At 45.1% G+C, this 27,909-nt stretch overlaps 1 protein-coding gene across 2 annotated transcripts; it reads left to right on the top strand.

Annotated features, from left to right (window-relative positions):
* The first annotated feature begins 1,529 nt into the window (after window positions 1-1,529).
* TMEM206 (transmembrane protein 206) lies at window positions 1,530-26,323 on the top strand. Of its 2 annotated transcripts, XM_019549448.1 has the most exons (9): window positions 1,530-1,591; window positions 9,225-9,318; window positions 11,196-11,405; window positions 14,584-14,738; window positions 15,147-15,289; window positions 18,441-18,585; window positions 20,858-20,962; window positions 21,792-21,843; window positions 25,888-26,064. In XM_019549448.1, the coding sequence occupies exons 1-9, from the start codon at window positions 1,556-1,558 to the stop codon at window positions 25,980-25,982; spliced, it is 1,035 nt and encodes a 344-aa protein (XP_019404993.1). In that variant the 5' UTR covers window positions 1,530-1,555; the 3' UTR covers window positions 25,983-26,064. The 2 variants fall into 2 exon arrangements, with proteins under 2 accessions (XP_019404993.1, XP_019404992.1); XM_019549447.1 differs by lacking the exon at window positions 21,792-21,843 and having other exon boundaries at window positions 25,888-26,323.
* The last annotated feature ends 1,586 nt before the right edge of the window (window positions 26,324-27,909 follow it).

Raw genomic sequence — 27,909 nt, 5'->3', positions numbered from 1 at the left:
ATTTTGATGCCTTCTTTTAATGGAGGCTGTCTCTCAAAAGCCTCTTCTTCAAATGAAGAGATTTGGATAGCTAGCTCTGTGCCAGATGTGTCATGAGACATAGCAATTTTCCAGGCAGTCTGAATAAGCATGTGGATTTTAAAGCACTTGAAAAGACCAGCTGTTAAGCAGGAAAGGATATTGTGATGGTGCTGTGGTTCCATGCCAGTAAAGGTCTTGTTGGCATGCTTTTTCCTGAATGTGAAATGTAACAGCGAAATGCTACAAAGAGCAGGAGAATGCTGGGCCGAACCTACTAATATTATCTGCCTGCAGATAGCTGGCTAGTCAGCATTCACACAGCAAAGCTCAGCTTCCCAGAGTGTTTCCTGTATTAAGTCTGATCCTGCAACCCAGTAGGTGAGTCTTTGAAGAACTGCACAGAAGTGTGCTGGCCCTCTTGGGGCCCGTTATCTTTCTTCTGTATTCTGATAATACCCTATAAGAAGTACATAACAGCTAGGAGTGGTGTGTGTATTGGAGAGATTACAAGGTTGCATTTCCAAGCCCATTTCTTAGAAGAAATGTATTTTGTATTTTAAACAAGAACAAAAGCCAAAACCCACTTCCTAGCTAAAATGCTACGCCTTTTCACCAGCCCTTGCAGTAAACTCATTAAAAATTATCTTAAAAAATCAGCCTGACAACCTCTCACATCTAAGATCAACATTAAATATGGCCTCTTATGGCGCTGCACCAGCAGCGGCCTTAGGGGAGGGCAAACCGGATGACCGCCCAGGGCCCCACACTTTAGGGGCCCCCAAAATTGTCTGACTTGCTTATCAGTCATCAGAATTAGGCCTCTAAGGGGCCCCAACTGACTCTTGCCCAGGGCCCCAACAACCCTAAGGCTACCACTGATGACACTGTGATCCCTGTGTCTTTTCAACTACAGCCCAAAGCAGAATCCACCAGGGAACATCTGCCTGTTGCCAATGCTTGCAATAGCGGGCAGTATTTGGAGGCTGCTGCAGTGATTAAGCTTAGCTTTCCTTAATGAAAGGGGGGCTTCTGGCCCTTACAGCCGTGAAAAGGCAACCTCGCGGAAGCCGAAGGAAGCGGATACTGGGTAGCCGGTGGTGACTTTTCCTCCTAAATGGGACCCTTTCTGCAACCTCGCACTCCCCACTAGGGACATGGGCACCTCCAGCACGTTGACAGGCAGGGGGTGAGGTGCATCTCCGCCCCCAAAACAGCAGGTGTTTCCTTTCCCCAGGCAAAGAGCAAGAAGCAGGCTCCCTGGGGGGCCAAGGGGCCTGGGGCCACCTGGTCCTTGTGGCCTTCAGGATGGAGACGAGAGCACAGGGAACTCCGTGGGAAGGGGCTTAACCCCCGCAGAGGGGGCTGGGCAACAGGCAGCCCCTAGGCCACGAGGGAGGGGGCTGGCACAAGGGGGCTGCTCACCCCGGCGCCGCGGGGTTAAAGCGAGCGGGGCCGGACTACGTTTCCCAGGCTGCCCCGGGCGGCGCGGCGAAGCGAGGCGAGGCGAGGCAAGGCGAGACGGACCGGCGCTTCCATGCTGCGCCGGGAGGGCTCTGCATCCTACCAGGAGGTACCGGGCGGGGGGCAAGGGACCGCCGGGAGCGGGGTTGCTGCGCCTGCCTGCAGCTCCGAGAGGAGCGGGGCTGCCCTGCATCGGCCCCGGCCCCGGCGAGTGCCGGCACGTCCTGGGCGTGCTGCTCTGCTGGCCTGGCTGCTCGCTGCTCCCTGCACGTCTGCCGGCAGGGCACCCGCCATAAGCCTCTGCCCCTGTTTTCTCTCTTATGGGTCCCACGAGCAGGGTTGCCACCCCGCCAGGATTGCCCTGGAGTCTCCAGGAATTGGAGATAAATCTCCAGGAGGCTGCTGGGGGTCGCCTGGGAGATGAAGGGTAGGGCGCTCATTAAAATAAATATTAAATGCTGAATTTGATTTATACAGTTGGCCAGCAGGGTTTTTAAAATGTAATAGTAATGTGTATTTGCCTTCCTGATGTCAGGTCACCAATGTCATTACACCAGGTGATGAAACCTCCCAGAATAGATTCACACAGAGTTGGTGGCCGTACCCACCGATTGAGTTGCTGTGTACCCAGTAGCCCCTGCAGGCCTGTGTTCCTGACTGTCAAGCAGGCCTGCATCATGGGCAGAGCATGGGGTAGGGTGGCCATCATAGAGGACGTTATAGTTTTCTGCTACTTGGTTCTCTGTTGATATGAAACCCAGTGCCTTTATGTTCTCTCTTTTTCTTTTGGAGAGAGGAAAAATAGAGGGCATGAAGGCAATAGGGTTTCCTATCAATAGAGGACAGCCGGACGGTCCTCTGATAGCCACCCTGGCACGGGTGCTGAACTGGGTCTGCCAAGGGTCTTTATTTCCTTACTGTTCCTCTCACACTAGCAGCATTTTAATGACTGGGATGTTCTGATTTGGAGGCGGTATCACTAGCTCCCATGCTTAGTAATTACTGATGCCCTTTTCCTCCAAGAATTTGACCAAGCTCTTTTTGATTCCATCATCCCAGCACACACAGGATCCAGGGAATGGGTGTGAGAGCCCATGAATGCCTTTGGGGGAGTCCCAATCCCTAGGGATGTTGCATTGCATCCTGTAGGAAACAAACCCACTGGATTTTATTTGGTTTGTTTTAGTTTTATGCAAGCAGCTGCAGTGTTAACTTCTTCATTTTGAGAGGCAACAAGACTGGTCACTAATAAGAATCAAGAGGGTATACTGCTGGTAGGGGAGTTTTATAACCTACCTTCTCTAGTAACAAGGAAGTGGCATGTTGGACACTAAAGAGTGACTTTTGGTTGGTTTGTTTGTTTTTAGCTTTAGTGCTTTCAGATGAGATGGACACCCCTTTCACTCCCCCACCTCTCTCATCTGCCTGCTTGCATCTCTTGTGAAATGTAGACATAACATCTATGTTTAGCTCTTTAGTGCTTCAGTGACAAAAACCTGCTACAGCTGCACACCATCACCATTAACAGTGCACATGGAGGGACGCAGCTGTTTCTAGGAAGCTGCAGGCTGGATGTGGCCTTCAGCTTACTCCTCTGATATGCTGGAACAGAACTTTCCATGTTGATTAGTTCTGCTTCCATGCTTTGTCTCGGAGCAGGAGGCACTGGAAAAGTCTTCTGGGCAAACATGGAATTTCTCTCTCTCTGTCTTCCAGTGGGGTTTTCTCTGGCAGCTGTGGGTGGAATTTGCTACGTCTGTGTACACATAGGGGTGTTGGGGAAAGTCAGAAGCCCCATAAAGCAGGGCCAGGATGTTTGTCAGGGCCACAGGTTTATCTGAATCCTGTGTTGCCTCCTCCCAGTATCTGCTTGTATTTTCCTGGGCAGTGTGAAGACTCCCTAGAGTGGCTGCTACCAGCTCTTCTCCCCTTGGCCTGGCCCTTCCCACCAGGGTGAGTTTTTTTGCTCACTCTGGGTTTCATTTGCTCATGGGCCTGTTTCCTTTTCTGCTGCTTCTTTTTATTTTGTTTTTTTTGGTGCAGGGCCACAGATAATTGACATGTGAGCCTTACTTTGCCACTCAACCCCAGCAAGATCACTTGCTCAAACAGTAGTTTCTCTTACCACTAAGTTAGTGACCTGGGCTGTGTTATTCTCTACAGACATACTATAGAGCCATTGTCCTCTTATCCTAGGCTGCCATTCATGCCATGTCATATAATTTCCTCTCTCTCGTGTATTGACAAGTGGTAGGACTGCTGCATTCATTCTGGAGTAGTAGGTTTCAGCCATTTTTAAGTCGCATCCCTTTTCAAGTATGTTATGCTATAGTATATCCCTAAGGTTCAGTGTTATAGATGATTTAAAAAAATAATATTTTTATGTCCCTGTAACCACTCCAGCAACCTAGAGGAGGTCTTCATTTGTTTTGGGGGGGGGGTTATTTGTTTTTTCCTTTCCTTCCACACATTTCATCCTTTTTTCTTCTGGCTGCTTTCCTGTTCCTTCCTCTTGGGTACCCTCTAGAAGCTTGCCATATGCTCAGTGTTGCCAACTGTCCTATTTTTTGGTGTTTGTTTTTAAAATCTAGGCTTCGAGAATGTGAAAAACATAGCTCTTTCTTTTATTTATATGTAAAAGGAAGAGCTATGTTTTTCACATTCCTGAAGCCTAGACTTTATAATATGAAAGTTAAGACAAACACCAAAAACCATGAGAGTTGGCAACACTGTATACTTTGTTTTGAGAATCCTAATCTAAAATGCCCCTCTTCCTTGAGACTGTCATAAAATTTTGAGGCACATTTCTTGATGCTATGAAAGTACTGGGGGAGAGGAGGACACGTGCTTCCCAGTTTTGCCCAGCTTTCCCAGCCAGTGAAAGAAAGAAAATGGAGAAAGTAGTGGGAAGAGGTAGGTGAAGAGCAAGGGGTTTGCTCCCACAGAGGTGGTCTACCCTGAGCCAGACAGAAGGAAGGAGCAGGGGCTGTAGTGCAGCAAGGATGTGTTGTGTACAGGTAAGGGTGGCAGTGGGATGCTCCAGCCCCCTTCCCCTTACAATTTTCCTTGTTGGCAGTGTGTTGGTGTAGGGGGCTCTGGCATGTGCTGAGACCATTCCACATGGCTCTTGGGTTTTCCCCAGCTGGACCTCAACCTTGCTATTTTCTCCTGGCTCATCTTCAGGTTATCAGATCACTGAAATCAGACACTGACATTTTTCCTTCCACAGCTTTGTATGAGATGCCCCGTTCCAAAAAGGAGCTTTTGAAGTAAGGTGCGTGTGTCAAATGCTGGAACACAGTATTTCAGTGTAAGGTCTGGCTTGCTTTGGTCTAGTTAAATCTGTTCTTAATGCACTCAAGCCTAACTGCAATAAGCCACTCTTAAATTGAAATAAGAGGGCCTGTGTTGTGTTTTACATTAATTAAATTATCTTTGTTAAAATTGAGACATGTTGTTATACTGGGACAGATTTCTTTGGATACACAAGCTAGTTGTTTTTTTGGCTCGCCTGGCCCTCCTCCTCATCCCCCAGCTGCCTCGCGTGTTGGGAAGTACACTTTGCACAGGGCTAAATGATGTAAAAAAACAAACAACCCACCCAGAGGTCCTGTTCTGTGCTGTGTAAATGAGTCTGCAGAGATGTGTGGAGAAAGTAGAGCGTTGGGCATTGTCCTTCAGTTCTACAGGCAGTAGAATAGGGACATTGTTGAAATGAAAATTGCCAAAAGCAATGCAGATGATTGATTAGTGCATTTTACTGCACGGTTAAAACAAACTGAATGAGAACAAAGTGTGGGAGGATAAAATAATAAAAATAGGAGGGGGGGGGAATAATAAATTGTTATGATTTACCTCCATTTATTCAGTAGATGGGGTCATAGAGGAACTTGATAACTTAAACAGTAGCAAATCACCAGGACCTACTGGCATTCACCCTAGGGTCATGAAGAGGCTCAGATCAGAAATTGCTGAACTCCTAACTGGAGCATGCAGCTTTTCTCTAAAAACAGCCTAGGTACCAGAAGACTGGAGGGTTGTCAGTGTGACTCCCTATTTAAAAAAGGCTCTAGAGGGGACTCAGGGAACTATAAGCCAGTGAGCCCAACTTCTGTTCCTGGAGATCTGGTAGAAACAATAACAACAACAAAAGAATTGTTCAGCACATGGATGGCCATGACTTGCTGGGGAGGAATCAGTATGGCTTTGTCTAAGGGAAATCTTGCCTCACCAACCTGCTAGAGTTCTTTGAGGGTGTCATGAAGCAGGTGGATCAGCGTGATCCAGGTAACGCAGTATATTTGGACGTCCAAAAAACCCCCCAAACTCTTAACAAGGTCCCCATCAAAGGCTCTTAACTAATTTAGGTAGTCATGGGATTATAGGGAACGTCTACTTGTAGACCAGAATTTGGTTCCAAGATGGAATGAAAAGGGTGTGTATAAATGGTTAGGTTTCAGGATGGAGGGTCCCTCAAAGACCTGTGTTGGGACCAGTGCTGTTTAACACAGTCATAAATTATCTGGAAAAGGGGGTAAGTACAAGGTGGCCAATTTGCAGATGACACAAAATTTATTCAAAGTGGTAAAGACCAAGGTGGACTGGGAGGAACTACAGATGAATCTGGCATGATTGAGTGAATGGGCAACTAAATGGCAGCTACTATTCAATGTAGATAATGCACCTGATACCTACAGCATGGTGGGCTCTACGTTGGCTGTTACCACATGGGAAAGAGATCTGGGAGTCATTGAGGACAGTTTGCTAAAGCTATCAGCTCAGTGCTCAGCAGCTGTCAAAAAGGCAAACAAAATGTTAGGTATTATTAAGAAGGGAATTGAAAACAAACTGAAAAATATCATTGTCCCTTTAAATCCATGGTACAGCCACACCTTGAATACGATGTGCAGTTCTGGTCCTTTCGCCTCAAAAAGACTACAGAGAAACTGGAAAAGGGCAACAAGCATGATTTGTGCTACAGTGGGGCTTCCTTGTAAACAGACTAAAGAGGCTTGGCCTAGTCAGTTTAGAAAAGAGATGCTTAAGGGGGAACATAAGGGTTTACAAAATTAAAAAAGGTGAAGAGAAAGTAAATAATAAGTCCTTATGTACTATCTCACACAGTACAAGAACTAGGGGTCACAAAGTGAAGCTAGTAGATAGTGAGTTTAAAACTAGCAAAAGGAAGTTCTTTTTTACCCCGCATGTAATTCAAGTGTGGAACCCATTGCCACCAGACGTTGTGGAAAATGGTAGCGCAGCCAGGTTAAAAAGGGATTGAATAAATTCATGGAGGAAAGGGGCATCAATAGCTATTGAGCATGAGAGTTAGGGATACAGCCTCTGAATGGGAACTTCCTAGACCTTAAGGCTAAGCACAGACAGTCAAAAAGCCTGACGATGTATTGATTCAATCTTCACAGGTTAGTTTGAGCTGCATAGATTGAACTGATAAGCAAGTGAATAGAAATTCACCTTTTGATTCTGGAAGTGCAGCCACATGCCTGCAGTGGCTCAGACCAGAAGCTGGGGGTGCTAGAGCAGGCAGACAGCTAGCCTTGGCTCAAGCTTGCCCGCCCTTTGAAGGGGGACGATTGTATGGGGATTTGTGGGGCAGGTGCAAAGCATGTTGGGAACTATGAGTGAGTTAACTTTTACCTGGAGAGGATCTGGGACAAGTTCAGTAAACTGATTTAACCTGAATCAGTTAATTCTCATACTACATCCATCCTGGTTTATCTTAAACCATTTTTGGCCATTTTGAAAGAAGTTTGTATACTGAACTTGGGTGTAGAGATGCACCAATGCATTGGCCTAGTATCAGATCAGCACCGATATAAAGAAAATTGACTATATCAGAAATCAGCCTGAAGTGGCCAATTAATTTGCCCAATTAAATGGCCCATGCATGTGTGCAGCTGCGGTGCAGCATGTAGGCAGTGAGGAGCACAGGCAGTAGTGTGGAGAGCTGGTGCAGCTGCTAAATGTGTTGTGGTGGAAGGGGAGGAGCGTGGCAGGACAGATCAAGGTCTCTGTAGTGAGAAAGGTATGGGACTGGGGCAGAAGCAGGCACTGCCCAGCTGGGGTGGGGGAGGGGGGTAGGATGGAGCTGCAGCTCATTCAGGGGGCATGGGAAGGAAGTGGGGGTGGCTCCCGCTGCTGCACACAGCTCATCTGCTTATCCGGTGGCTCTTGCTGCTGCTCCCACCACTCATCTGGGAGGGACACGGGGGGTGTCTGCCCCCAGATCTGTGCAGGGTGGGTGGCAGCCACATTGGTAGAAGGGCAGTGGGGTGGCTATGGCAAATTTTTGTTTTTGGGGGGGTGGCTGCAGCCTTCCCCTGTAGCCCCCTCCCAGTGCTGCTGCCACTGCCTGCCTGGCATTGCTCTGAGATCAGTGCCAGCCTGCAGCTGCAGCCTGCCCCATCTGCACCCCATGCAGATCCAGGGCATGCCCTCCCAGGGTGCACGCAGCAGCGAGAGCCACCTCCTGCCCTCCACGCCCCCTGGGCAAGCCGTGGCTCTGTCCCACACCCTGCTCTACCCCAGCTGGGCAGTGCCTGCTCCAAGCCCCAGCCCCACTCCCTCCCTCACCACAGGGGCCTTGATCTGCCCCCCACACCTCTTCCCTTCCCCTCCCCATCCTCTTCCACCACGCCAGACTTACCAACTGCATGCAGCTATATTGGAAACTGGATCACTATTGGCCAGTATGCCTCCTTACAAATTGGCCATCATTATCAGCCCCCAAAATCTCTATTGGTACACCTCGACTTGTGTTGCAGTTTTGAACCAGTTTCCAGTCACATATACTAGCTTATTTGTAACTTCTGTCCCTAGAGATTCAGTACAACTAGAAATTGTGAGAGGAACAGTAGAAAAAACCTTGGTCATACCCAGTTCGCGCTCTCTTTCAGCATCTGCTGTCTGCCACTGTGTGACACAGGGTATTTGGCAAGATGGACCCATGGTCTGACCTAGTAAAGGGCAATTCTTATGTTATGTGCTTTCCCAGTTCTTTGTGTAGATGCCTGATGTGATGTTAGTGGCGCTCGTCTGATGTGACAAGCTTATGACTTTGGGCCTCATGAACAAACATCTGGTCTCTCATGCTTCTTTGCAAAACACCAGGTCATTCGTTGCTATATTGAACTAAAAAATAAGGAACAGTGATCTATGGACTTTTTGCTGTTCACTTGCAGTGATCCATCCACAGAGGTGACTGCTGCACTCAGGACTTGCTTGGGCTAATATCCAACAAAACTAATGTATTCCCTGTCTGCCTTTCTCATCACTGCTTTGCTGTTTGGTATTGCTTGTGGCTTGTCCCTATACATAACTGGCTATTAATATCATGTGAAGCCTTATTGGAATCTAGGATTTAAAGAGAACTGAAGATGATACTGAAATGACTAAGGGTTTGTTGTAGGTAGTTCAGTTTTTGTTTTGTGTTTTGTTTTGTTTTTTTATGGTGAGATGGCTGATGTGCTGGAATGGGATTTTTTTAACACCTGTGTTTTAGCCATCCTTGAAGTGGGCAGTGCTTCTTCTGCTTTGTCCTTTTTAAGTTGCTCTGCACTTTAGGCAGGAACTTTCTCTCCCTGTATGTCTGTTTGGTACCTAGTACAGTGGGACACTGCTCTTGGTTGAAGTCTTTCTGCATTGCCGTAATACAAATAAACTATGACAATTTAAATGGGCATTTGGAAACCAAATCTGCATTTGCTGCTTTCACCTCACAGCTGAATGAAGATGTGGAACGAGGGACAGAAAATTCAGCATCTGTGGAGGCTAGGAAGGAAGAGGAGGAAGATATTGGTTCCATTATTTTACCAGGTGAGAGTTGCCAATCCGAAAATCACTAGTTTTCAAGGGCCTAATAAAAACTGCTTATTTTTAGAGCAAATGAAACAAGTTATGGATGAGTGCTTTCAGATTTAGAGAAAACTAAGTCTAAATGAATTCTTCATTAAATTGTATTAAACCCCGTGTTCATTTTCTTCTGAATAAGAGGGGCTTTAATTCTGTTTGGCCCACTTCACTTCCAGAATGTAAAGTCTGTTTTGGAAGCTGTAGTGTAAATAGTAACAATGTAGAAGTGAAGTAAGCTAACGTGGATTAAATCTCCTTTCATTCTGAATGCAGTTCAGTCCAGCTGTTTAGGAACTTCAGAATAATTTTCCTTAACACCCCCATGTAGATAGGCTGCTCTTGCACAGGAGAAAATGCTGAAGGGAACCTAAGGAGTTTCTCAACCATGAGAACCATATTGTAGCTTCTTTGCCAGGTAGACATCCTTGGCATACAAACAAGGCCAAAAAAAATTAGTCAAACCCAGTTTAAGAAAATCCTCCTTTTGATGTCAGAAGAATAAAGGACTAAGCTGAGATTCCAGGGCATCAGTAGACTGTCAGTCTGAGAATCCAGCCTTTGCTTATGTGAGCAAGTTGCATTGGCTTCATAGGTGTGGGATTTAGCCAGTGTAAAATGCTGTGCAGTGTGATCATTTAGTTTTAACAGCAGGATTATTGCAATTTCCATTGTTTTACATCCATTCCTAATTGACAATGGAAATGAGCATATATGCCGCCTTGAGCACCAGTTTAAAAATAAAATGAAACGGTGTATCAATGTACTGAGGCAGGTAAAACTTCAATTCACTAGGTCACTCTCTTCTGGCCAGAAGGTTCTGTACTGTGACGGTAGTCTGAAGACTGGGTCTGCATTCAGCTGAGCTGCTGCAGGGTTAGTCCTTCACCATGCTTTTCCATCAGAAGGATGGGATGTTTTGTAGCATGATAGTGGCTGACTCTTTAAATGGCACTTGCTGTAAAAGGCCAAACTTTCAAAATATGCATATATGGTGTGTAAGACCCCCTATGTATGTGCACTTATCTTATGTATGGAGCCAAACCCATGTATATGTATGAATCAGGTGCATGTTGGTCTTGCCCTGTAAGTTCCAGTATTTCATGGCCAAAATTGCGAAGGCAAACGAAGTATGTGTGACGTTTGTGCACGTACAGAGGAAACTGGATCAAACGACTTCTGGGGAAAATGGCTCGTGTTGTCTTTAATGAGAGTTGAGAGGATGATGTCTGCAGGTGTGTGTGTGTTACCTCCTTTTTTCCCTATTTGCCTCCCTTTTCCCCAGTGCAATTGGAATCCTTCTCTTTTGTAACTTACACAGGAAAACTCTGGTGTTAAAAATGTGAGGCTAGCCAGTCTAAAAAGACCTTAAACTGACTAGAAGGTTTTTAGACTGGTACAGATCAGTGCTCTCTTATGTGACTAACTGCAGTCTTTGTGCTGATGCAAAGGCCAAGCAACGTGGTCAGAATTGAATTTATCAGTTCCCGAGTCTGAACATCTATGTCCTTTGACAGGAAAGACAGGCAAGATTGTTTCCTATGAATCCTGCATTCAGTTGCTCAACTCTTTCATTTTGCTTGTTGTGTCCCTAGGCCCACTGCATAGTAGAAGAGTGAAAACAAGGGACAGCCTTCTTTACTGGTTGTGCCTTAGCATGTTCCTGGGAAGTCATAGCTGACAGTTGGGTCCTTAGTAACGCAATTTATTGATGTGCCTTAAATTTTGCTAACCTGTGACTTTTTTCTCTCCTTTCAAGTGGTTCATCTGCCTAACTTAGTGTGGAAGACTGCAGGTAATACACTTTAGAAAAAGTTTTGATCCCATGTTTTGTTTCATCCTAGATGGTGAATCGGGTACCAGTAGCCTTTCTGTGCCCTTCAGCAAGAGCTGCCTAAAGAACGTATTCGCAGTAATTCTGCTTTTTATCTATCTTCTGCTTATGGCTGTTGCTGTGTTCCTTGTCTACCAAACCAGTGTTGACTTCAGGGAAAAACTCAAGCACCCGGTGATGTCTGTCTCATACAAAGAGGTGTCTTTGTACGATGCACCTGGTAAGCCTGGAAACGAGCCATTATAGTAAAGTCCAACTAATAGATTTCGTTGTCATTCAGACCTGTGTGTGCATTATCTGTTGCATTTTGTGTGCAGCAGAGATGGGTGCTGTTAATTCTCTGGGATGTAATGTAATATACATAAAATGCTTTGAGAAACAGTGGTGGGTTTTTTGGTGGCTTCAGTGCATGGAACCTTTTATTATCAGATTTGCTTCGCTAGCTAGTAACGCTAGCTTTAGAGGCTCATGTGACTCTTCAGTGGCTCTCATGCATACTCTCTAAGTTGCATAGTCCAGACAGGGTAGCTCTTATGACCTCTGCCAGGATCCCACTTTCTCCACGCAACAAGGAAACCAACTTCTTTTACCATTGCTGAAGGATCCTATATTTAAAAGGATTATATAGCTACTCATATAAGTATTGTTGTGTAATACTTTGCTGTTACATTTTGAACATTAAAATGCAGTGTTTTAGATGAGTAGGTAATGCAATATGATGAACAGAATTAGAGTGTTGAATTGCAAGACTTTACTGTGTTTATTCTTTAAATTATAGTAGGGGGAGAGAGGTTATCCTGTAAAGATTCATACTCTGGTAAAGCATGCAGTTCAAATCGGTATCAGCACCTACTTACTTCAAAGACATAGTTAATGTGAAAATCACACTTCTGCCTGAAACTTTTTATTACCTGCTGTTGGAAATAACCTCCAATAACTTGCTGAAAGGTTAGAATGAATGTTTCTCTGATGCTTTCAACATTTATTGTCTATTTTTAACATCCTTCGTGGCCCATTTCTGTAATCCAACCCTTATATGGATTGACATTCACAACTTAAGGTTCTGGCCAGAGTGGATTTGACTGTGAGAGTGTCTTTGTCTTTGTCTCCCATCTAGTGCAAAAGGCTCTTGTGAACAGCAGTAGAATCATAGAAATTTCTGATTTGTAAAACAATAATTGGCAACAAACCTAGAAACAGCTGAAGGATATGGAATTACTTCAAAGACTAGATCTCACCCTGATAATACCTGCAAGTATGGGACACTGGAGATACTTTGGCTTAGCTCCTTTTCTGCCTCTAAGACATCTAAGTGGTACTTATTTGGCCTTTAGGCCACGTAGGTCACTAAACATGATCCTATTTCACATCTTGCAGCACTGTAAACCTGGCAAAACACCTAGGGCTCCTATATACATGAGGGGAGCCTGCTCCAACACACTCGATTTGCTCGAGTCTGCCGGAGCACAGAAATTGATGCGCTCTGGGAGCCTCGCGCATTGCATGTATCAGTCTCGCTGCACATCTCCACACTGGCAAAATGGCAGTGGGGCACTTCGAAATAAAACACTCCTGATGAGCTTTAGTTCAAAGTGCCCCACCGCTGTTAATTGCAGCGCAGGGATGCACAGCGACACTGATGCATGTGAGATGTGTGCACTTTTAATTAGCACAGCTTGCGTCTAGAAATGATGGCAAAAATGCCCCTAGATTCCTTGTGAGCCTTCATCTTTGCTGAGAGGGACACCTGGATAACTGGAGATGACTCGCTGGGCGTGCTTTGAAGTGATTCAAGGTGCAACCCCCCTGGACAATTAGTCCAGCACCTAAGCTCAGGTGCCATTTCATTCAAGCTGTAAAGCACAAACTACATGTCCATGTATTTTATATTAAGTAGTCATTAGTTAATATATGCATAAACAGCTTGGGGTGCAGTACCCTTTTAGGTTCCCTCTAGTATACTCTCCTGGTCCCAGTGACTCTTATATTGTTTCTCCCAGTCCCCCAGCCTCAGCAGGAGAAGTGGAAGATGCTCCTAGCCTTCCCAGACCATACCGTGCTGGTCAAAGCACTCTGCTAGGAAATGGGAAAGGTGGGTTTAAACCTACTCAAGATGAAGAGAGCTCATAACATAGGTTTCCCACTTCCTGGCAAACCTAGACTAGACTAGTGGCTGTGAGATAAGGTGGGTAGTACTGTTTCTCTGTCTTCCTCCTGTTGTCAGTGCTGCTGCCTGGCCCAGGTAGACTTCTCGAGCAAGCTGGTTCCCAACAGGGTGCCTTGCTGCTTAAGGAGTTGGACACAACAAGTATGTAAGTCTGCCTCTTTGAATGCCACATGCTCCCTAGGTGGAATAGGACTTGCATAAAGAGTTTTCTGAATGGGAGTCCTGTCTCCACAGAATGAGAGTGGATTGGCTTCTAGAAACGCATTAGGCTGGAAGGTGGAGTGGGCGGAAGAGAAACACTCTAGTCTTGGGCTAGCAGTAGCAAAACTTACATGTCATAGAGGCAGAATAAAATCTGGGGTTGTTTATACAATATTGCTTGTCGCATCTTCATGTACTTGTAGCAGCTGATCTAGATCATCTTCAAGCAGGTCTGTTTTCCAGACTAATCTGGCATAGAAATCTTACCGGGTGTCATGGTGGGGGTGGGGAAAGCAACATGAAGTTCTTGTATATGCTGTTGGGCTGGAACCAGTGTTTTGCAGTATGGTAAATGTATGGCTTGCTGCACAGGTGGAAAAAAACCCTGTTTACCTAGTAACCCAAGTAGTGAAGATAACTGGGGCACTTGTTTGATATCTTTTGATTTAGCTTGACATGGTATCTAGTCATTAGAATGCCTGCTTAGGTTTCCATTGCAAGAAGCATCATTTTGCTTTTATCTGATCAGCCAGTGACTTCAGACTGAACCTTGATAGGAATATCCAGCAAGAATAAAGCATGTACTAATGTTAGTTTCCACAATATAGTGTAAGGCCTTAAGTCCAACATTTCAGCATCTGTTTAACCTGCAGCGCTTCAGAGTCCCCTTGACTTCAGTAGGCCTGCCTGCATGTTGAAGCACTTTCCTGGATTGGCCAGAGGGCTGGGTTTACTGTGTGCTGAAGTTCAGAGAAAGTTTCCTGGCGATTTTTTGCAGGTTTTTGAATTGGACTTGAAAAGGGTCAGGGCTTGCTTAACTGATTGTTAAGGGGTGACCTGCAAGGGCTGGCACACCACAGCCCCGAGCTAGTGGAGTATGGCAGTGTGGTGTGAACTCAGAGTGCTTTGTTAGAACCCAGTGAGACCAGCACAGCATCTTGAGGGATTAAAGCCTAGAATGACAATCTGTATTTAGGAAAGAAATCAACTCTATATTTTTTTTTTCCCCCCCCTCCCCCCCCCGAAACAGGTATTGCATTTTACCCAGGCAAGGCTCAGCTGCTTAGCTGCAAGCATCATTACTATGATCAGATTCCGCCTCTGGTAAACCCAGGTCAGCCTGGAGAAATTGAGTGCACCACTCAGAAAATCAACTATGCAGATCCTTTTACTAATCAGACTATGGTAATAATTTTAAAAGATTTGAGGTTCAGAATTTATTGGATGGGGGTTTTCTGTTCACCTCAAAGTTCAAAAGTAGCTGTATGTATTAACTGGGAACTGCCTTGAAATTTGTGCTTGCTTTTTATTTCTTTAGTACTTTTAAAGAGAAGAACTAATTGTTTGGAAAAAAAAATGTTATAGACTTTTAGCTGGTCCATTTTATTTTGGATGTTCAGATAACAGACTAAGAGACAAAAACCTGCCCAGAATGGAACAAGATGGGCATTGTTTCTGACAATGCAACTCTTGGTCTGTTTCTAGCAAGGACATTAACTAGAAAGTGGCATTAATTGCTTAGGCAATCTGTTAAGTAAGGATTCTTTTATTTTTCCTACAGATCTGTCAACAGTTCTCTTTCTGTTCCTATAGAAATATGCTTTGATTGTCCAAGGCCCTCGCGATGTGAGGAAAAGGGAACTGGTGTTCTTGCAATTCCATTTAAATGAAACGGACCAGGATTTCAGTGCAATCGACTACCTTCTCTTCTCATCTTTCCAGGAGTTCCTCAGCAGGTACATATGTATCTAACAGCTTATGTTACAGTACTGTTTGTGGCAGAATGACCACAGGATTCCCAGCTTTCCATTTCTTTTCTTACTGACTCTATTGTGGTTGGGTTACTTTGGTACATTTTCATGTCTTGGAAGGATTATTTTGCAGTCTCTAATTTTAATGGTGACTTAAGAATTTTGAACTGTGGAAGGCTTGTGTTGTGGTAGCAAAAATGTCTAAGTGACGTTGCTTGACTTTTGCTGTTCGGTATCTTTGGAGCATGTGTTTTACTAACTGATCTGTGCTGCTGCTCAGATGATTCCAGTACTGAGCCCTTTTGAGAAATCAATCTTTAATTTGCAAGGGTGGAATTTGACTTTGGTTTTCATTTAGTTTTTGCGTTTAGGTCTATTACACCCAGTAGAATTTAAAGCTTACTGACATCAAAGACTGGGGAGTCTTTCCACGCTGTCTGGGTCTGAATGCATGGGGAGTTAGCCAAGCAGCAGCAGTGCTTTTGCAGCAGGCATGCTTCTTAAAGCTCCCTGTATGCTAGGACCTAGTGTGGGGCTTTCCAGCTGTCCATAGCTCACACCATGAGGCAACACTTGCTGCTTTTACATGTGCCTTGAGAAGAGCTCTGTTTTAGACCTGGGGCTGCCCCATGCTGGATTTCTACGCTCAGCTGACTGTTGGGATCTGTCATGGGTCATCCCTGGTGTGCCACTTTCAATTTACAGCACGATATGAATGAGTTGCAAAGATGCTGTTGTACGTTATGTATGGAGTATCCTTGTGACTCATTTGCTATATTATCTTACTATAAATTGTCTTTAATGTGTGGCAGGGTTATTCTTTCTGGCATAATTAATACCTTAAGCATAGTCTAAATGTAATGTGTGCCAAGGCTGTGTGTCCAGCTAGGTGAAATGAGCCATTTGGTAAAATTTTCTGGATGATAGTATTTTAAATCCCTGCACTTGTGCTTAAAAGCAAGTTGTTAAATTGAATTTAAGAAAAAAGTGATATGCTTTTAAAAATCAGCTTGGACTGGTCTCTCCTAATCTCCCCATTTTTCTAATTCAGTGGTGTGGTCTGGATTACAAGTATATGCCTTACTGTTGATCCTTCCTCACCATCCCCCTGCCCCCAAACATGTAGATTGGTTTCATTACTCACTGTTTGCTCTCCTTTTTTCCTGAGCCTTTGTAGTTGTACTGGAGCCTGTCCCTAGCCTGCATGGTTGACAGAATTGTAATTTGTGTGCATGTGCTGTGTGGTACAGTTGGGCCCTCTAGTCTTGTGCAGAATTTGTTTTGCTCCCATGGTCAGGGTATCGGACTGCTTCTGTTTTGCTCATTTCCTCCTTGTGTACTTTCTTGCGCCAGATCCGCTCTCTCCTTGGGTCTCAATGATGTAATGAACAGCTAGTTGCACACGGACCTAAATTTTCCAAGAACTGCCAAATGCTGGGTGATTTGATTTGTCAAAATGGGGGTAGAGGTAATCTTAGACATTTCTTTCCAGCAGTTTTTTGTCAGTGGTGTTGTTACTTTTAATTTATTGTAATTATAGGAGGGCTTGAATATAGGTTTCACTTAGAACAGATCTCCCTACTTTGGCTTCCTGCCTTCAGGGCTTTAACTTTTGGGGGTGAGCCAAACCCTTCCATGCATATCAGTTAATCCAGAAAGGGGCCAATTAGACACCACAGCCTATAGTTGCCATCCGTAACTCCAATTCTTAGTCTCCACTCCTATCAATCTGCAATCAGAAGTGTTTAAAAACAGGGGAATGGGAAGCCAGATGATGAGTGTGGGGGAAAGAATCTCTCGACTCAATGCAGGTTACTCAGCAATGATGCCTGGTGGAAGAAGATGAATTTCAGTAGCTACTCTGCTCTTGGATGCAGTCCTTGCTCTTAGATCTGTTCTCGCTGTGGAGATCGGTTAACGCAAACCTCCTACTCTTACATCTTTGCCCTGGTTGATCAGACTATCCTGATCCCCTAGCAGACAAGTTCATAGTTGCATGTAATTCAAGTACTCCTTCCCTTCACCTAGGGAAGTGTGCCAGCTTTAGCGTAAGTGTGGCAGAGCTGTGTTGTTTGTTTGTTTGTTTTCCCCCCCCCCATCCAATTAAAGGGTAATAGTTCACACAGCAGTATTCTCTAGACTTTGACTGTTCCTAGTTAGCAAAAATGACCACCCTGTGCTTTAACAAGTCACAGTCTATCACTGAGGCACTGCTACTAATTTCAAACAAAACTGTATTCAGAAGCAGCTGTAGGGGTTGGCCTGTCTGACCAGCCCTGAGGTAGCATGATGCTGTCTAGCCACTGCATGGAAAGAAGTGTTGATTAAAGGACTTAACTTCTGATTAAAGGAGCCCTTCTGACTTCTTCTCCATGAACCTTTTGGTCAGGAACAGAGAGCTGTCCAGAGCTATCCCTTCTTTGCCGTTCACTGGTCCATGGATACTAACAGTTTTAACATCATCAGCCTGGTGTCTTGGGACTGTACTGAAATAATGCAGGTTTCACAAGTCTACAGTGGCCAAAAGGACGTTGTTAATATGAACTCCCGTCAGTTGTGGTAACAAAAAACAGTCTTGTAAGTCATCTCCAGAGTAGTCTAGGAATCAAACAGACCTGAGGTAAGGTTACTTGTATGTTAAAAAAAGCCTGGTTGTGTACTGTAACACAAGCCATGGAGCAAGTTAACATACACATCTTAGCGCTTGGTACCTACTCTCTTCCCCATGCACCGTACAGGGAATTTCAGGGTCTCCTGCAGGACGGTGGACTTTGTAATGGGAGCTGGGTGCCTAAAAGTTTGGTGCTAGTGTCCTTGTGTGGATAAGGGCCTTAATCTCTCCTGAGATAATAGTGCTTTGGTATCTTTCTTTTCACAAAAAAATCTCTAAAAACTAGAAGGTTTGCCAATACTAGAGTGACTGGCAACCATTTTAAATAAGCTGCAACTCTAGCCCAAGTTGTTTGTTTTCAGAAATGCTGTGCATGGTTTCCAAGCAATCAACGTGTTTTAAGAACCTGGATGTATTTTTAACAAGCCTCCTGGTCTGTTGTTTGCACATCCTAAGCTATGAAATGTTTTGACCTGAATTTGTTCACTACTGTAATGTAGTACTGTAATGTGGTGTATTCTGTAGTCCAGAAAAAGCAAACTTCATGAAGGATTGTGAAAGCTCCTACTCCAGTTGGAAGTTCTCCGGCGGTTTTCGAACATGGGTTAAAATGTCTTTGGTGAAAACAAAAGAAGAAGATGGCAGTGAGACTATTGAATTCAAACAGGAGGTAAGAAATGCTCTGGAAGGCTTTTTGGCAAGTGGAGGGCATTAATTGAGGGACCTGAATCTCTTCAGCCTCTGCAAAAATGGCTGAGAAGAGATCTTGTGACAGTCTACAAATTCATGGTGGGGGCAGCAAGGAATAGGGGATACTCTGTTTACCTGGGTGTCCTGTGGGGTTACTAGGGACAACGGCCACGAACTGACAGAGAACAGATTTAGATTAGACATTAGGAAAAATTTCTTTACGGTGAGGGTTGCCAAAATCTGGAATGGGCTTCCAAGGGAGGTGGTGCTCTCCCCTACCCTGGGGTCCTTAAGAGACTGGACAAGCACCTAGTTCTGGAGTCAGATGATCCCAGCTCTTTCCTGCCCAAAGTAGGAGGTTGGACTTGATGATCTATTGAGGTCCCTTCCCATCCTAAAAATCTACAGAATTTTATGAAATCAGTTGTAACTTGGGTAGATACTGGGCATGTCTACATGTGCACCCAATTAAGCAACAAGCTACTGCACAGTAGTGTTAGTGTCATGGTTTGTGCCTGCCAGTGCTTCTTTGGCATTGCTCATTGCTGCTACATTGCCATAGTGTCTCATGTTGTCTCAGTGGACATGTCTACATTTAATGCTGCAGCAGAATGATGATCAAAGAGAGCTGCTTTTTGGAGCAAAGGACGGCATCATTTTGAGGAAGCTTTTTTGGATGTGTCGTATGAGATGCAACTGGCTGCTCTCAAGGCAGCATTTTCAAATGGACTAGATAGTATGGTTACTGTTTGCTTTCTTAACTTCTCACATTTCATAAAAGAATAACCCACCAAAGAGTTTATACTGCTCTTCTGGTTTGTCATGAGGGGGAGGGGGATTAGGGTTAGCCTGGCTTGTGACAGTGATAAAAACATACTTGGATATCCTAAAAATGATGGGAATAGTTCCTAAACTAGTTTTTAGTGTGCAATCTGACCTATTAGCTACGTCAGTCTATCTTCCTCACCCTCCCTCCCTTCCCACACCTGGCAGCCTTGACTTAGCTGTCTATTGTGCAACTCCTTCTTATCCTGCAACTCTCTGAATGAGAGTAGTTTACCTGGCACAATTTGGCACCTAAATGGGAGACTGCAGTGAGTGGTTTCTAGCCTGTAGCAAAAGTGTATGATGAACTGTACTGGGTTGAACACAGATTAACCCATGCAGTTCAAGTGAAACTGCACACTCTCTATGTACAACTTCCTCTCATTAACAGTCCTGTGTTTTTTAGGTAGTAACAGACTATGCTCATCTTTGTGTCATCCTTAACATATGAGACCAAGCCATTGTAGAAAACTAAAATATATAGGCCAGTAATAGGCAACTTTCTACTAGTACTTCACGTTTGTGCGTGTAGGGAGGGAGTTCCTATCAGCTGAAGTCATTTTCTGGTGAATGATATGATGCATTATTAACCCATGCTGTTAGTCGACTTGAGGTGTTGGTAGAGATAAGGTGGTTATGTTTTGTTTTAGTTAGATGGAAGATGAGGCAGAATAAATTGATGTGAAAAATGTGGGAAACTGACCTTTCAACCCTTACAGAAGCCAATGTGTAAAACAGCAGAGCAGTAAAACTTAGAATCCTGTGAAAGTAGGCTGACCATCTATATAAACTAAATCTCTTATTTCGGAGGCCAGATCTGTCCGCTTACATGCAATCCATAGTGATATATAATGATGAAGGGCTGTTCACTAAACTCTTCACTCAAGATTCAACATTGCAATGATGCATAAACCATAAAGTGGAGATGATGATGATGATGATGATGATGATGATGACGATTATGACAAAAGGTTATAAAGATAGATAAATAAATAAAACCAATCAAATGGATCTTCTGTAGCAAAGCACGGGTTTGCTAGTATGTCCTGATTTGGCCAGGACAGTTCCAGATTCTGTAGGCTGCTCAGACGTCCTGAGCTGGAGTCTAGTGGGGAGGTGGAGCAGCATAGTGCACCAGGCGGGCAAGCGCCACTGCTGCTGTGCAGGAGCAAGGACCATAGGGACTCTGGATATCTGTCTGCCTTGTTCCCACACAGCAGCAGCGCCAGACACGCCTCGCCTCCCCACTGGGTGCTGGCCTGGGACTCTGGACCAACCAGCCAGGACTGTCCTGGCCAAACCAGAATGTACGGTCACTCTATGAAAAAGTGACCTGGTGTTACCTTTCACCCTCCTACTCTTAGTGCTGAGCCTGCTAAACTTTGAGAGCAGAGTAAAATAATCTCTTTCTTTCTTTTAATTTCCAGACTAGTGTGGTTAACTACATTGATCAAAGACCTAAGCCAGGAAGTGACCAGCTCTTTTTTGTGGTATTTGAATGGAAAGATCCTCTTATCCAGACTGTTCAAGATGTGAGTAAATTCAATCGCTTCTTAAAATCTTTTTTTAAAGAAAAAAAGAGAGAGAGATGTTCAGCAGGCAGCACACAGAGAAACTTGCAGGAAATCTGATTGTCATTGTGGTTGAGCTGAAATTCTGTTTTTAAACTGTAACTTAAATGCTGCTGAACTCTTTCACTTATGCTTCTGCCTCTCTTGCACATAGTAATTGGTTATTTAGTATTATGGCTGTGTGCGCACAGCTAGGACAAACCATGCTTTCACTATGCTCTGCAGAACTTTAGGTTTAGGTAAGGTCTGAAGAGCCGTTTAAACAAGCAGGCCAGAGACATGGGAACATTGGGAAGGAGCCCTCCTGGGCCATCGAGTCCATAATACAAAGTGACTGAAATCAGGAAGTGGAAAATCCAAAGCCAGGCTGTTTCTCATTGGTTGGTAACCATTAACACAACTATTTACGATTTGAATCTAGCCAGAAGTACCAAGTACACACATGATATTGTACATCCAGGATATTGTACAAGTCCATGGGGCCAGATGCAGTGCATCTGGGGGTGCAGAGGGGGTTGATGTGATTGCAGAACTGCTGGCCATTATCTTTTGAAAACTTGTGGCAATCGGGGAACATCCTGGACAATTGGAAAAGGCAAATATAGAGCCCATCTTTAAGAAAGGGAAGGGGGAGGATCTGGGGAACTATAGACTAATCAGCCTCACCTCAGTCCCTGGAAAAATCATGGGGCAGGTCCTCAAAGGACCTGAAAAAGAAGAAAGTAGGGGTGCACAGATAAAGATTCTGGGAGCCAATACCAATAGTCCGGGGGGGGGGTGTATTTTTAAGGAGGCGTATCAGCCAATACCAATCGGACGTCCAATACAGCTGCATCCAGCTGATTTTAAGTCTGGTGGGTGGGAAGGGGTGTGTGGGGGGGCAGATAAGTATCCCCCACAGTGAGGGAGGGAGTGGGGCTAGGGCAGGTGCTGCCCAGCCAGGGTGGGGCACAGGGCAGCCATAGCTTGTTGGGAGGCTGTGGGAAGAGGGGGGGTGGCTCCTGCCACTGCACACACCCTAGAAGGGCCGGGGGGGGCATGTGTCCCCTGGCTCTGCATGAGGCAGGGCAGGGTGGGTTGCAGCCATGGGCTGGGCTGGGCTGGGCTGCACTCAGGGGAGGCAGCACCACTGGGCGGAGGCTATGAGGGGGCTACAGCAAGCCTTGGGGTGGCTGCAGCCCTCTCCGTAGCCCTCTCCCATTACTGCTGCCCATCCCGAGTGCAGCCTGGTGCAGCCCCACCCCGTGCAGATCTAGGGGACACACCACCACCCCCAATGTGCTCCTGAGATGCATTCAGAAGTGGGATCTGTCCCCCCCCTCCCCCCACCAGTGCCCCCAGAATGAGCCATGGCTTTGTCCTACACCCTGTCCCATCATGGCTGGGCAGCTCCTGTCCTGGCCTCTGCCCCACTCCCTCCCTCACTGGGGCGGGTTGTTGATCTGCCCCCCACACCCCTTCTCCCCCTCACCTTTCACTACAACAGACTTGCCAGCTGCACCCAGCTCTCCAAGCTGCCAGGCTGTGCTCCTCACTGCCTGCGCTGTGCTGCAGCTGTGTGTATGCACGGGCATTTATCGGCCAAACTTATTGGCCATGTCGAGCTGATTTCCCCCCCCCCCCCCGATGGTCAATTGTCTTTTATATTGGTGTCGATCCAATATCAGACCCATGTATTGGTGCACCTGTACAAGAAAATGATTAGGAACAGTCTGCATGAATTCATCAAGGGCAAGTTATGCCTAACCAACCTGATTTGCCTTCTGTGGTGAGAGAACTGGCTTTGTGGATGCAGGGGAAAAGCAGTGGTGTGACTGACTTTAGCAAGGCTTTTGATACCATCTCCCATAGCATTCTTGCCAGCACGAGGAAGTATGGGTTGGATGAATGAACTGTAAGGTGGATAAAAAGCTGGCTACATTGTCAGGCCCAAACAGCAGTAAATCAATGGTTCAGTGTCTAGCTGGTATCAAGTGGAACACCCCAGGGGTTGGTCCTGGGGCTGGTTTTGTTCAATATCTTCATTAATGATCTGGAAGATGGGATGGATTGCAACCTCAGCAAGTTTTGTGGATGACACTAAACTGAGGATTTGGATACACTGGAAGGTAGGGCTAGGATTCAGGGTGACCTAGACAAATTGGAGGATTGGGCCAAAAGAAATCTCATGAGGTTCAGTAAGGACAAGTGCAAAGTCCTGCACTTCAGACAGAACAATCCCAAGCACTGCTACAGCCTAGGAACAGACTGGCTAAGCAGCAGCTCTGCACAAAAGGACCTGGGGGTTACAGTGGACAAGAAGCTGGATATAAGCTAGTAGTGTGCCCTTGTTGCCAAGAAGGCTAAAGACCTACTGGGCTGCATTATGAGTGTCGCCAGTAGATCAAGGGGAAGTGATTATTCTGTACTGGTGAGGCCACAGCTAGAGTCCTGTGTCCAGTTTGGGTCCTCCACTACAGAAGGGACATGGATAAGTTGGAGGGAGTCCAGTGGAGGGCAACAGAAATGGTTCAGGGGCTGGGGCATGTGACTTGAGGAGAGGCTGAGGGAACAGGGTTTACTTAGAGAAGACTGAAAGGGGATTTAATAGCAGTCTTTAACTACCTGAAGGGTGGCTCCAAAGAAGACAGAGCTGGACTGTTCTGTGGTGACACATGACAGAACAAGGAGCAATGATCTCAAGGTGCAGCAAAGGAAGTTTAGGTTGGTTATTAGGTAGAACTCACTAGGTGGGTGGTGAAGCACTGGAACAGGTTACCCAGAGAGATTGTGGAATCTCCATTCTTGGAGGCTTTTTGAATTTAAAATGGACTATTAGGGCACTTGTACACATGCATGCACCGCAGCAGCAGACACTTAAGTGCCCAGCGCAGCCCATGCAATTATACAAGGAATGTTGAGAAACTGTGTGCAGTGGGTACTGACCCAGCCTGTGACTCTGTGTCACCAAATAATTGCTCACCCCTGGCCTTGCCTATTGCCCGGTGGTTAGGCTATGCTATTGAGAAATGGCTTTGAATATCTGAGATTCAGAAAGTGAGATTTACCTTGTACTGTGGGGTGAAAACACGAGCTTTCTAACTGTTGGATAAAGGATGGGGTACCATATCATCATTGCTTCTAAAAGAAAGTATGTAGATGCCTTACTCCTCCTGACACTCCAGAGCTGTGAAAGCTGAGTGCACCAGCCTTGTCGTAACTCCCTTGCCTTTTTTAATTGGGGAACTTCAACTAACCCCATTCTACAGGCACCCGAGTTAGGTGTGCAGTGTCAAGCAAGTGTTGCAGTACCTAAAGCCTCTTTGTCTCCATGTTCTTAACAGTTTTCATTCTTGCACATAGTATTTACTCTCAGAGATTGGAAGACTGACAGGCTTTGCTGCTTCCTCCAGTCCAACTGATACCATGGGTTGTAAAGAACCATTTCAGTTCAGTGTCTTTTAGCCCTGTTAAGTAACTTGGTTGCTCTCCTCTGGCCTCTTCTTGTCCACATCTCTCTTGAGGTACTGTTTCCCAAAATCAGGCTCTGGTCCAGACACAGCCTCATCGGTCCTGAGTTGAGTTGCGTGCAGGATTCCTTTTGCGACATTCCAGCCTGCTCGTGTGTCTTGTTTTATATTCTAGATCCAGATCCAGGACAGAGCCATGGTAAACTCCACTTGATACCTTCTCCCACTTAAATAATGAACCAATAATTACTGCTCCTGGAGTACAATTATCCAGCTAGTTATCAGCCTTATCGTAAGTTCATATAGAGCAAATAGCTTGCTTTTGAAAGTATTTTTTGAGAAACTTTCAAAATAGAGGTAGAGGTATACCACATCAATGAATTGCCTGCTTCCCCCCCAAGCCCATCACTCTGACAAGCAAGGAAATCAGATTTTTTCAAATTTAGACATGACTTGATTCTTGACAAATCCATGGTGGCTGTTACTTATGTTCTAGGTGTCTACAAATTAATTGTGCTTTAATTTTATTCCAGTAATTCTCTGCATACTCCACAATTACCCTTTCCAGGTTTTTGAGACCTCCTTTTACCTCCATGCAGTTCTCAAAGATGATAATGGCTAATGGCTCTGCAATCGCTTCAGCCAATTTCTTGAGTACTCAAGGATGAATTTCCTCTGGCCCTGCAGACTTGAAAAGGACCAGTTTACCCCATCTTCAACTTGTTCATTCCCTGTTCTAAGCTGAATACCTCCACCCTGCAAGTTGATGCATCACATCGTTGTCCTCTTTAAGCCATGAGGCTCCTCTTACCACATGTATAGGATGGTTGTTACCTTTTTTGTGTCATCTGCTAGCTGTACCTCAGCATGTGCTTTGGTACTTCTGATTCTTGTCCCTGCACAGTCTGTGTTCTCATTCTTGTCCTCCTCAGCAATACCACCAGGCTGTCACCTTTGTGTAAAGAGCTCATGACTTACCCAAGCCTCTTGCCATGATTGCTGTCTGTCTTTCATATTATACTAATGATCTTTGTTTCTGTAAGGAACAAACTGTCCTGCATTACTTTTCCTTTTAAACTTACTTTCCTTACATCTTGCCTACCAGTTCTGACTTTTTTAGTATCTGTTTACTGCTCTTCTCTCTTCCTTCTTCCCTTAAGATCATGAACTCTTATCACTTCATCATGATCATTGTCAGTCAGGATGACACCCACCTTCAGATGCCTTTCCTGTAATTAAGAAGCAAGCCCAGCTGGCTTCTCCACTAACTACATCTAAAATTGTGTTGTTGCTGTGTCCGCATGCAGTTGTGCTACTTGGCCAGTTTATCTTTAACTAAAGTTCCCCATAACCACCAGCTCCTTTTGGTTTTTTTAATTCTTATTTTTAAAGAAAGCCTCATCACCTTTCATACAGTCTCTGATTTAACTGTTTCAGATTGTCACTGCCAATCCCTGGAACATGATTGCTCTACTATGTGGAATTTTCTTGGCTCTGTTCAAAGCAGCAGATTTTGCCAAACTGAGCGTTAAGTGGATGATCAAAATCCGAAAGAGGCACCTGAAGAGGCAAAGTCAAGCAATGAATCGCATAACCTGAAGACTAAGAACACCTTTAAATTGTTTCTAGTACACTGGATAGCAAATAACTCGAGTAAAATTCAGGAAGAAATGAAAATACAAACTAATGGCAATTGTGTGCAGTATGGGAAATATTTGCCTTTGCTGGTGTAATTGCATAACAAACTGACACGTGAATTCTAGGAAGAAGTTAATTGTAGAACAAACCTATTAAAAACATGTTTTTTAAAAAGTAAGTTATGAACTTTTTTACCAGATTTTGTATCAGATTATTGAGAAGTAGAAGATAATTTTAAAATATTTAGAATTTGTCCATTGGAGACTGACCTTGTATAGGTGGTTCTTAGACACAAATACTAATTTTTAATTTTTTTCTGCTTGCACTAGAAAGGCTGCATTTACTACCACAACGATCCCCAATTCAAAATTATTTTAATTTAGCTTAGAGCAGGGTCAGGCAGTCATTTGGGCAAACAAGCCACATAGGCCATTCTGGGGAGCTGCTGCAGGCCAGTCAGCACTCCTCCCCCACCTACAACTAAAGCCCAGGAGCCACTGCCACTGCCACCAGAGCTGTGCCCAACCCCAGGTCCAACCCTGGCAGAAGCTGCTGCTCTGCATGGTGGGGGGAAAGCAGCTGCAACCCTTCACCACAGCCAGGCCCTTCTTGCTGCAGCCACCCAGAGCCAGCAACCAGGCTGCCCTGCAGCTTGTCACTGCATTGCCACCACTGCCCCCCCCAATGGTGGTAGCAGAAGAGGAGCTGCAGCAAGAAAGGCCTGGCAGTGGCAAGAGGGAGGAGATGCTTTTTCCTCACACTAAGCAGCAGCAATACTTGGTCACTGCCACTGCTCATCACGGGCAGGCACATCTAGAGCAGGTGGGCAGGGCCAGGCTAGGGCTGTGCTGGCCTGCTCAGCTGGGCTGAGTCTGGGGTAGGCTGTGCACATAGCCCCCCATTAGTACTACAGAGCCAGGGCCAGTGACAGCAGCGAGGAGCCACCACCACTGCCTGGGCTGCCTAGAAAGGCACTTTAGTTCCAGAGCTGGCTCAGCCCCACTGCATGTCCCACCACCCCCTGGGCCTGCCACAGGCCGGATGGCACCTGGGCCAGGCAGGACTGAGGGACCCTCTGGGCTGGATTAAGGCCTTCAGTAGGCTATATTTTGCTTAGCCCTGACTTAGATTGTACTTGGAAAAATCAGAATCCAATTACCACAAACACAGAGGAGGCTGTGTCATGATCAGTCTACAAAGAATCAGGTTTCATCACTTAAGTCTCCAAGTTACAGGATAAAATAAGATGCACTGGAAATTCTGTGAACTATTTCAGTTTGTGGTTATGATGCATTAACTCTGTATTAAAGACTTGAAAAATTAAATACATGGACTATTTCTTGGAACACAACCAGTTAAGTACCTCTTAAACAAAGCCTTGGCCCTTAATATTGTTTGTCTTATGAGTCTATTCTATAATCTGGATACAAGTGTAACTTTAGTTAATATATATGCAAATCATAAGTTCCATCTGGAAAGTTGCTTGTAGATGCCCCAAAAAGGTTCAGACTGAGCTGGAAGGAATCTTAAGTTTAAAAAGGAGAGTGGCAAATTACTGAATCTGTTATACTAAAACTAACTGCTGGGAATAATGTTGGAGGGAAGGAAGCCTGTTGCTTATATCCAAGCTGTTTTGCCTGCTGCTTAAAAACAAAAATACTCTGCAGCTTTCATCACCTATGTCTAAATTGAATTGATGCCAACAGTGCACAAGGAACTATTGCTGCTGCTGAATTAGTAATATGTAGAGAGGAAAAATGGGAGGACTTATTATTTATAAAGCCAATTCCCTTCATAGGACTGAAGCAGCAGCATCTCTAT

This window comes from Crocodylus porosus, unplaced genomic scaffold (genome assembly GCF_001723895.1).
Source record: "Crocodylus porosus isolate Cpor-Errol unplaced genomic scaffold, CroPor_comp1, whole genome shotgun sequence".
In the NCBI taxonomy this organism is placed as follows: Eukaryota; Metazoa; Chordata; order Crocodylia; family Crocodylidae; genus Crocodylus; species Crocodylus porosus.
Note: the sequence above shows the minus strand (reverse complement) of the source record. Positions and strands in the feature narration are given on the sequence as shown.

What these genes read in the sequence shown, in the direction of transcription:
- TMEM206 (XM_019549447.1), top strand. Translation starts at nt 1,556, where the DNA reads ATGCTGCGCCGGGAGGGCTCTGCATCCTACCAGGAG. An exon ending in GTCTTTGTACGATGCACCTG is followed by an intron (nt 11,406 to 14,583) that starts GTAAGCCTGGAA and finishes CCCCCGAAACAG; the next exon opens with GTATTGCATTTTACCCAGGC. An exon ending in CTTTTACTAATCAGACTATG is followed by an intron (nt 14,739 to 15,146) that starts GTAATAATTTTA and finishes CTGTTCCTATAG; the next exon opens with AAATATGCTTTGATTGTCCA.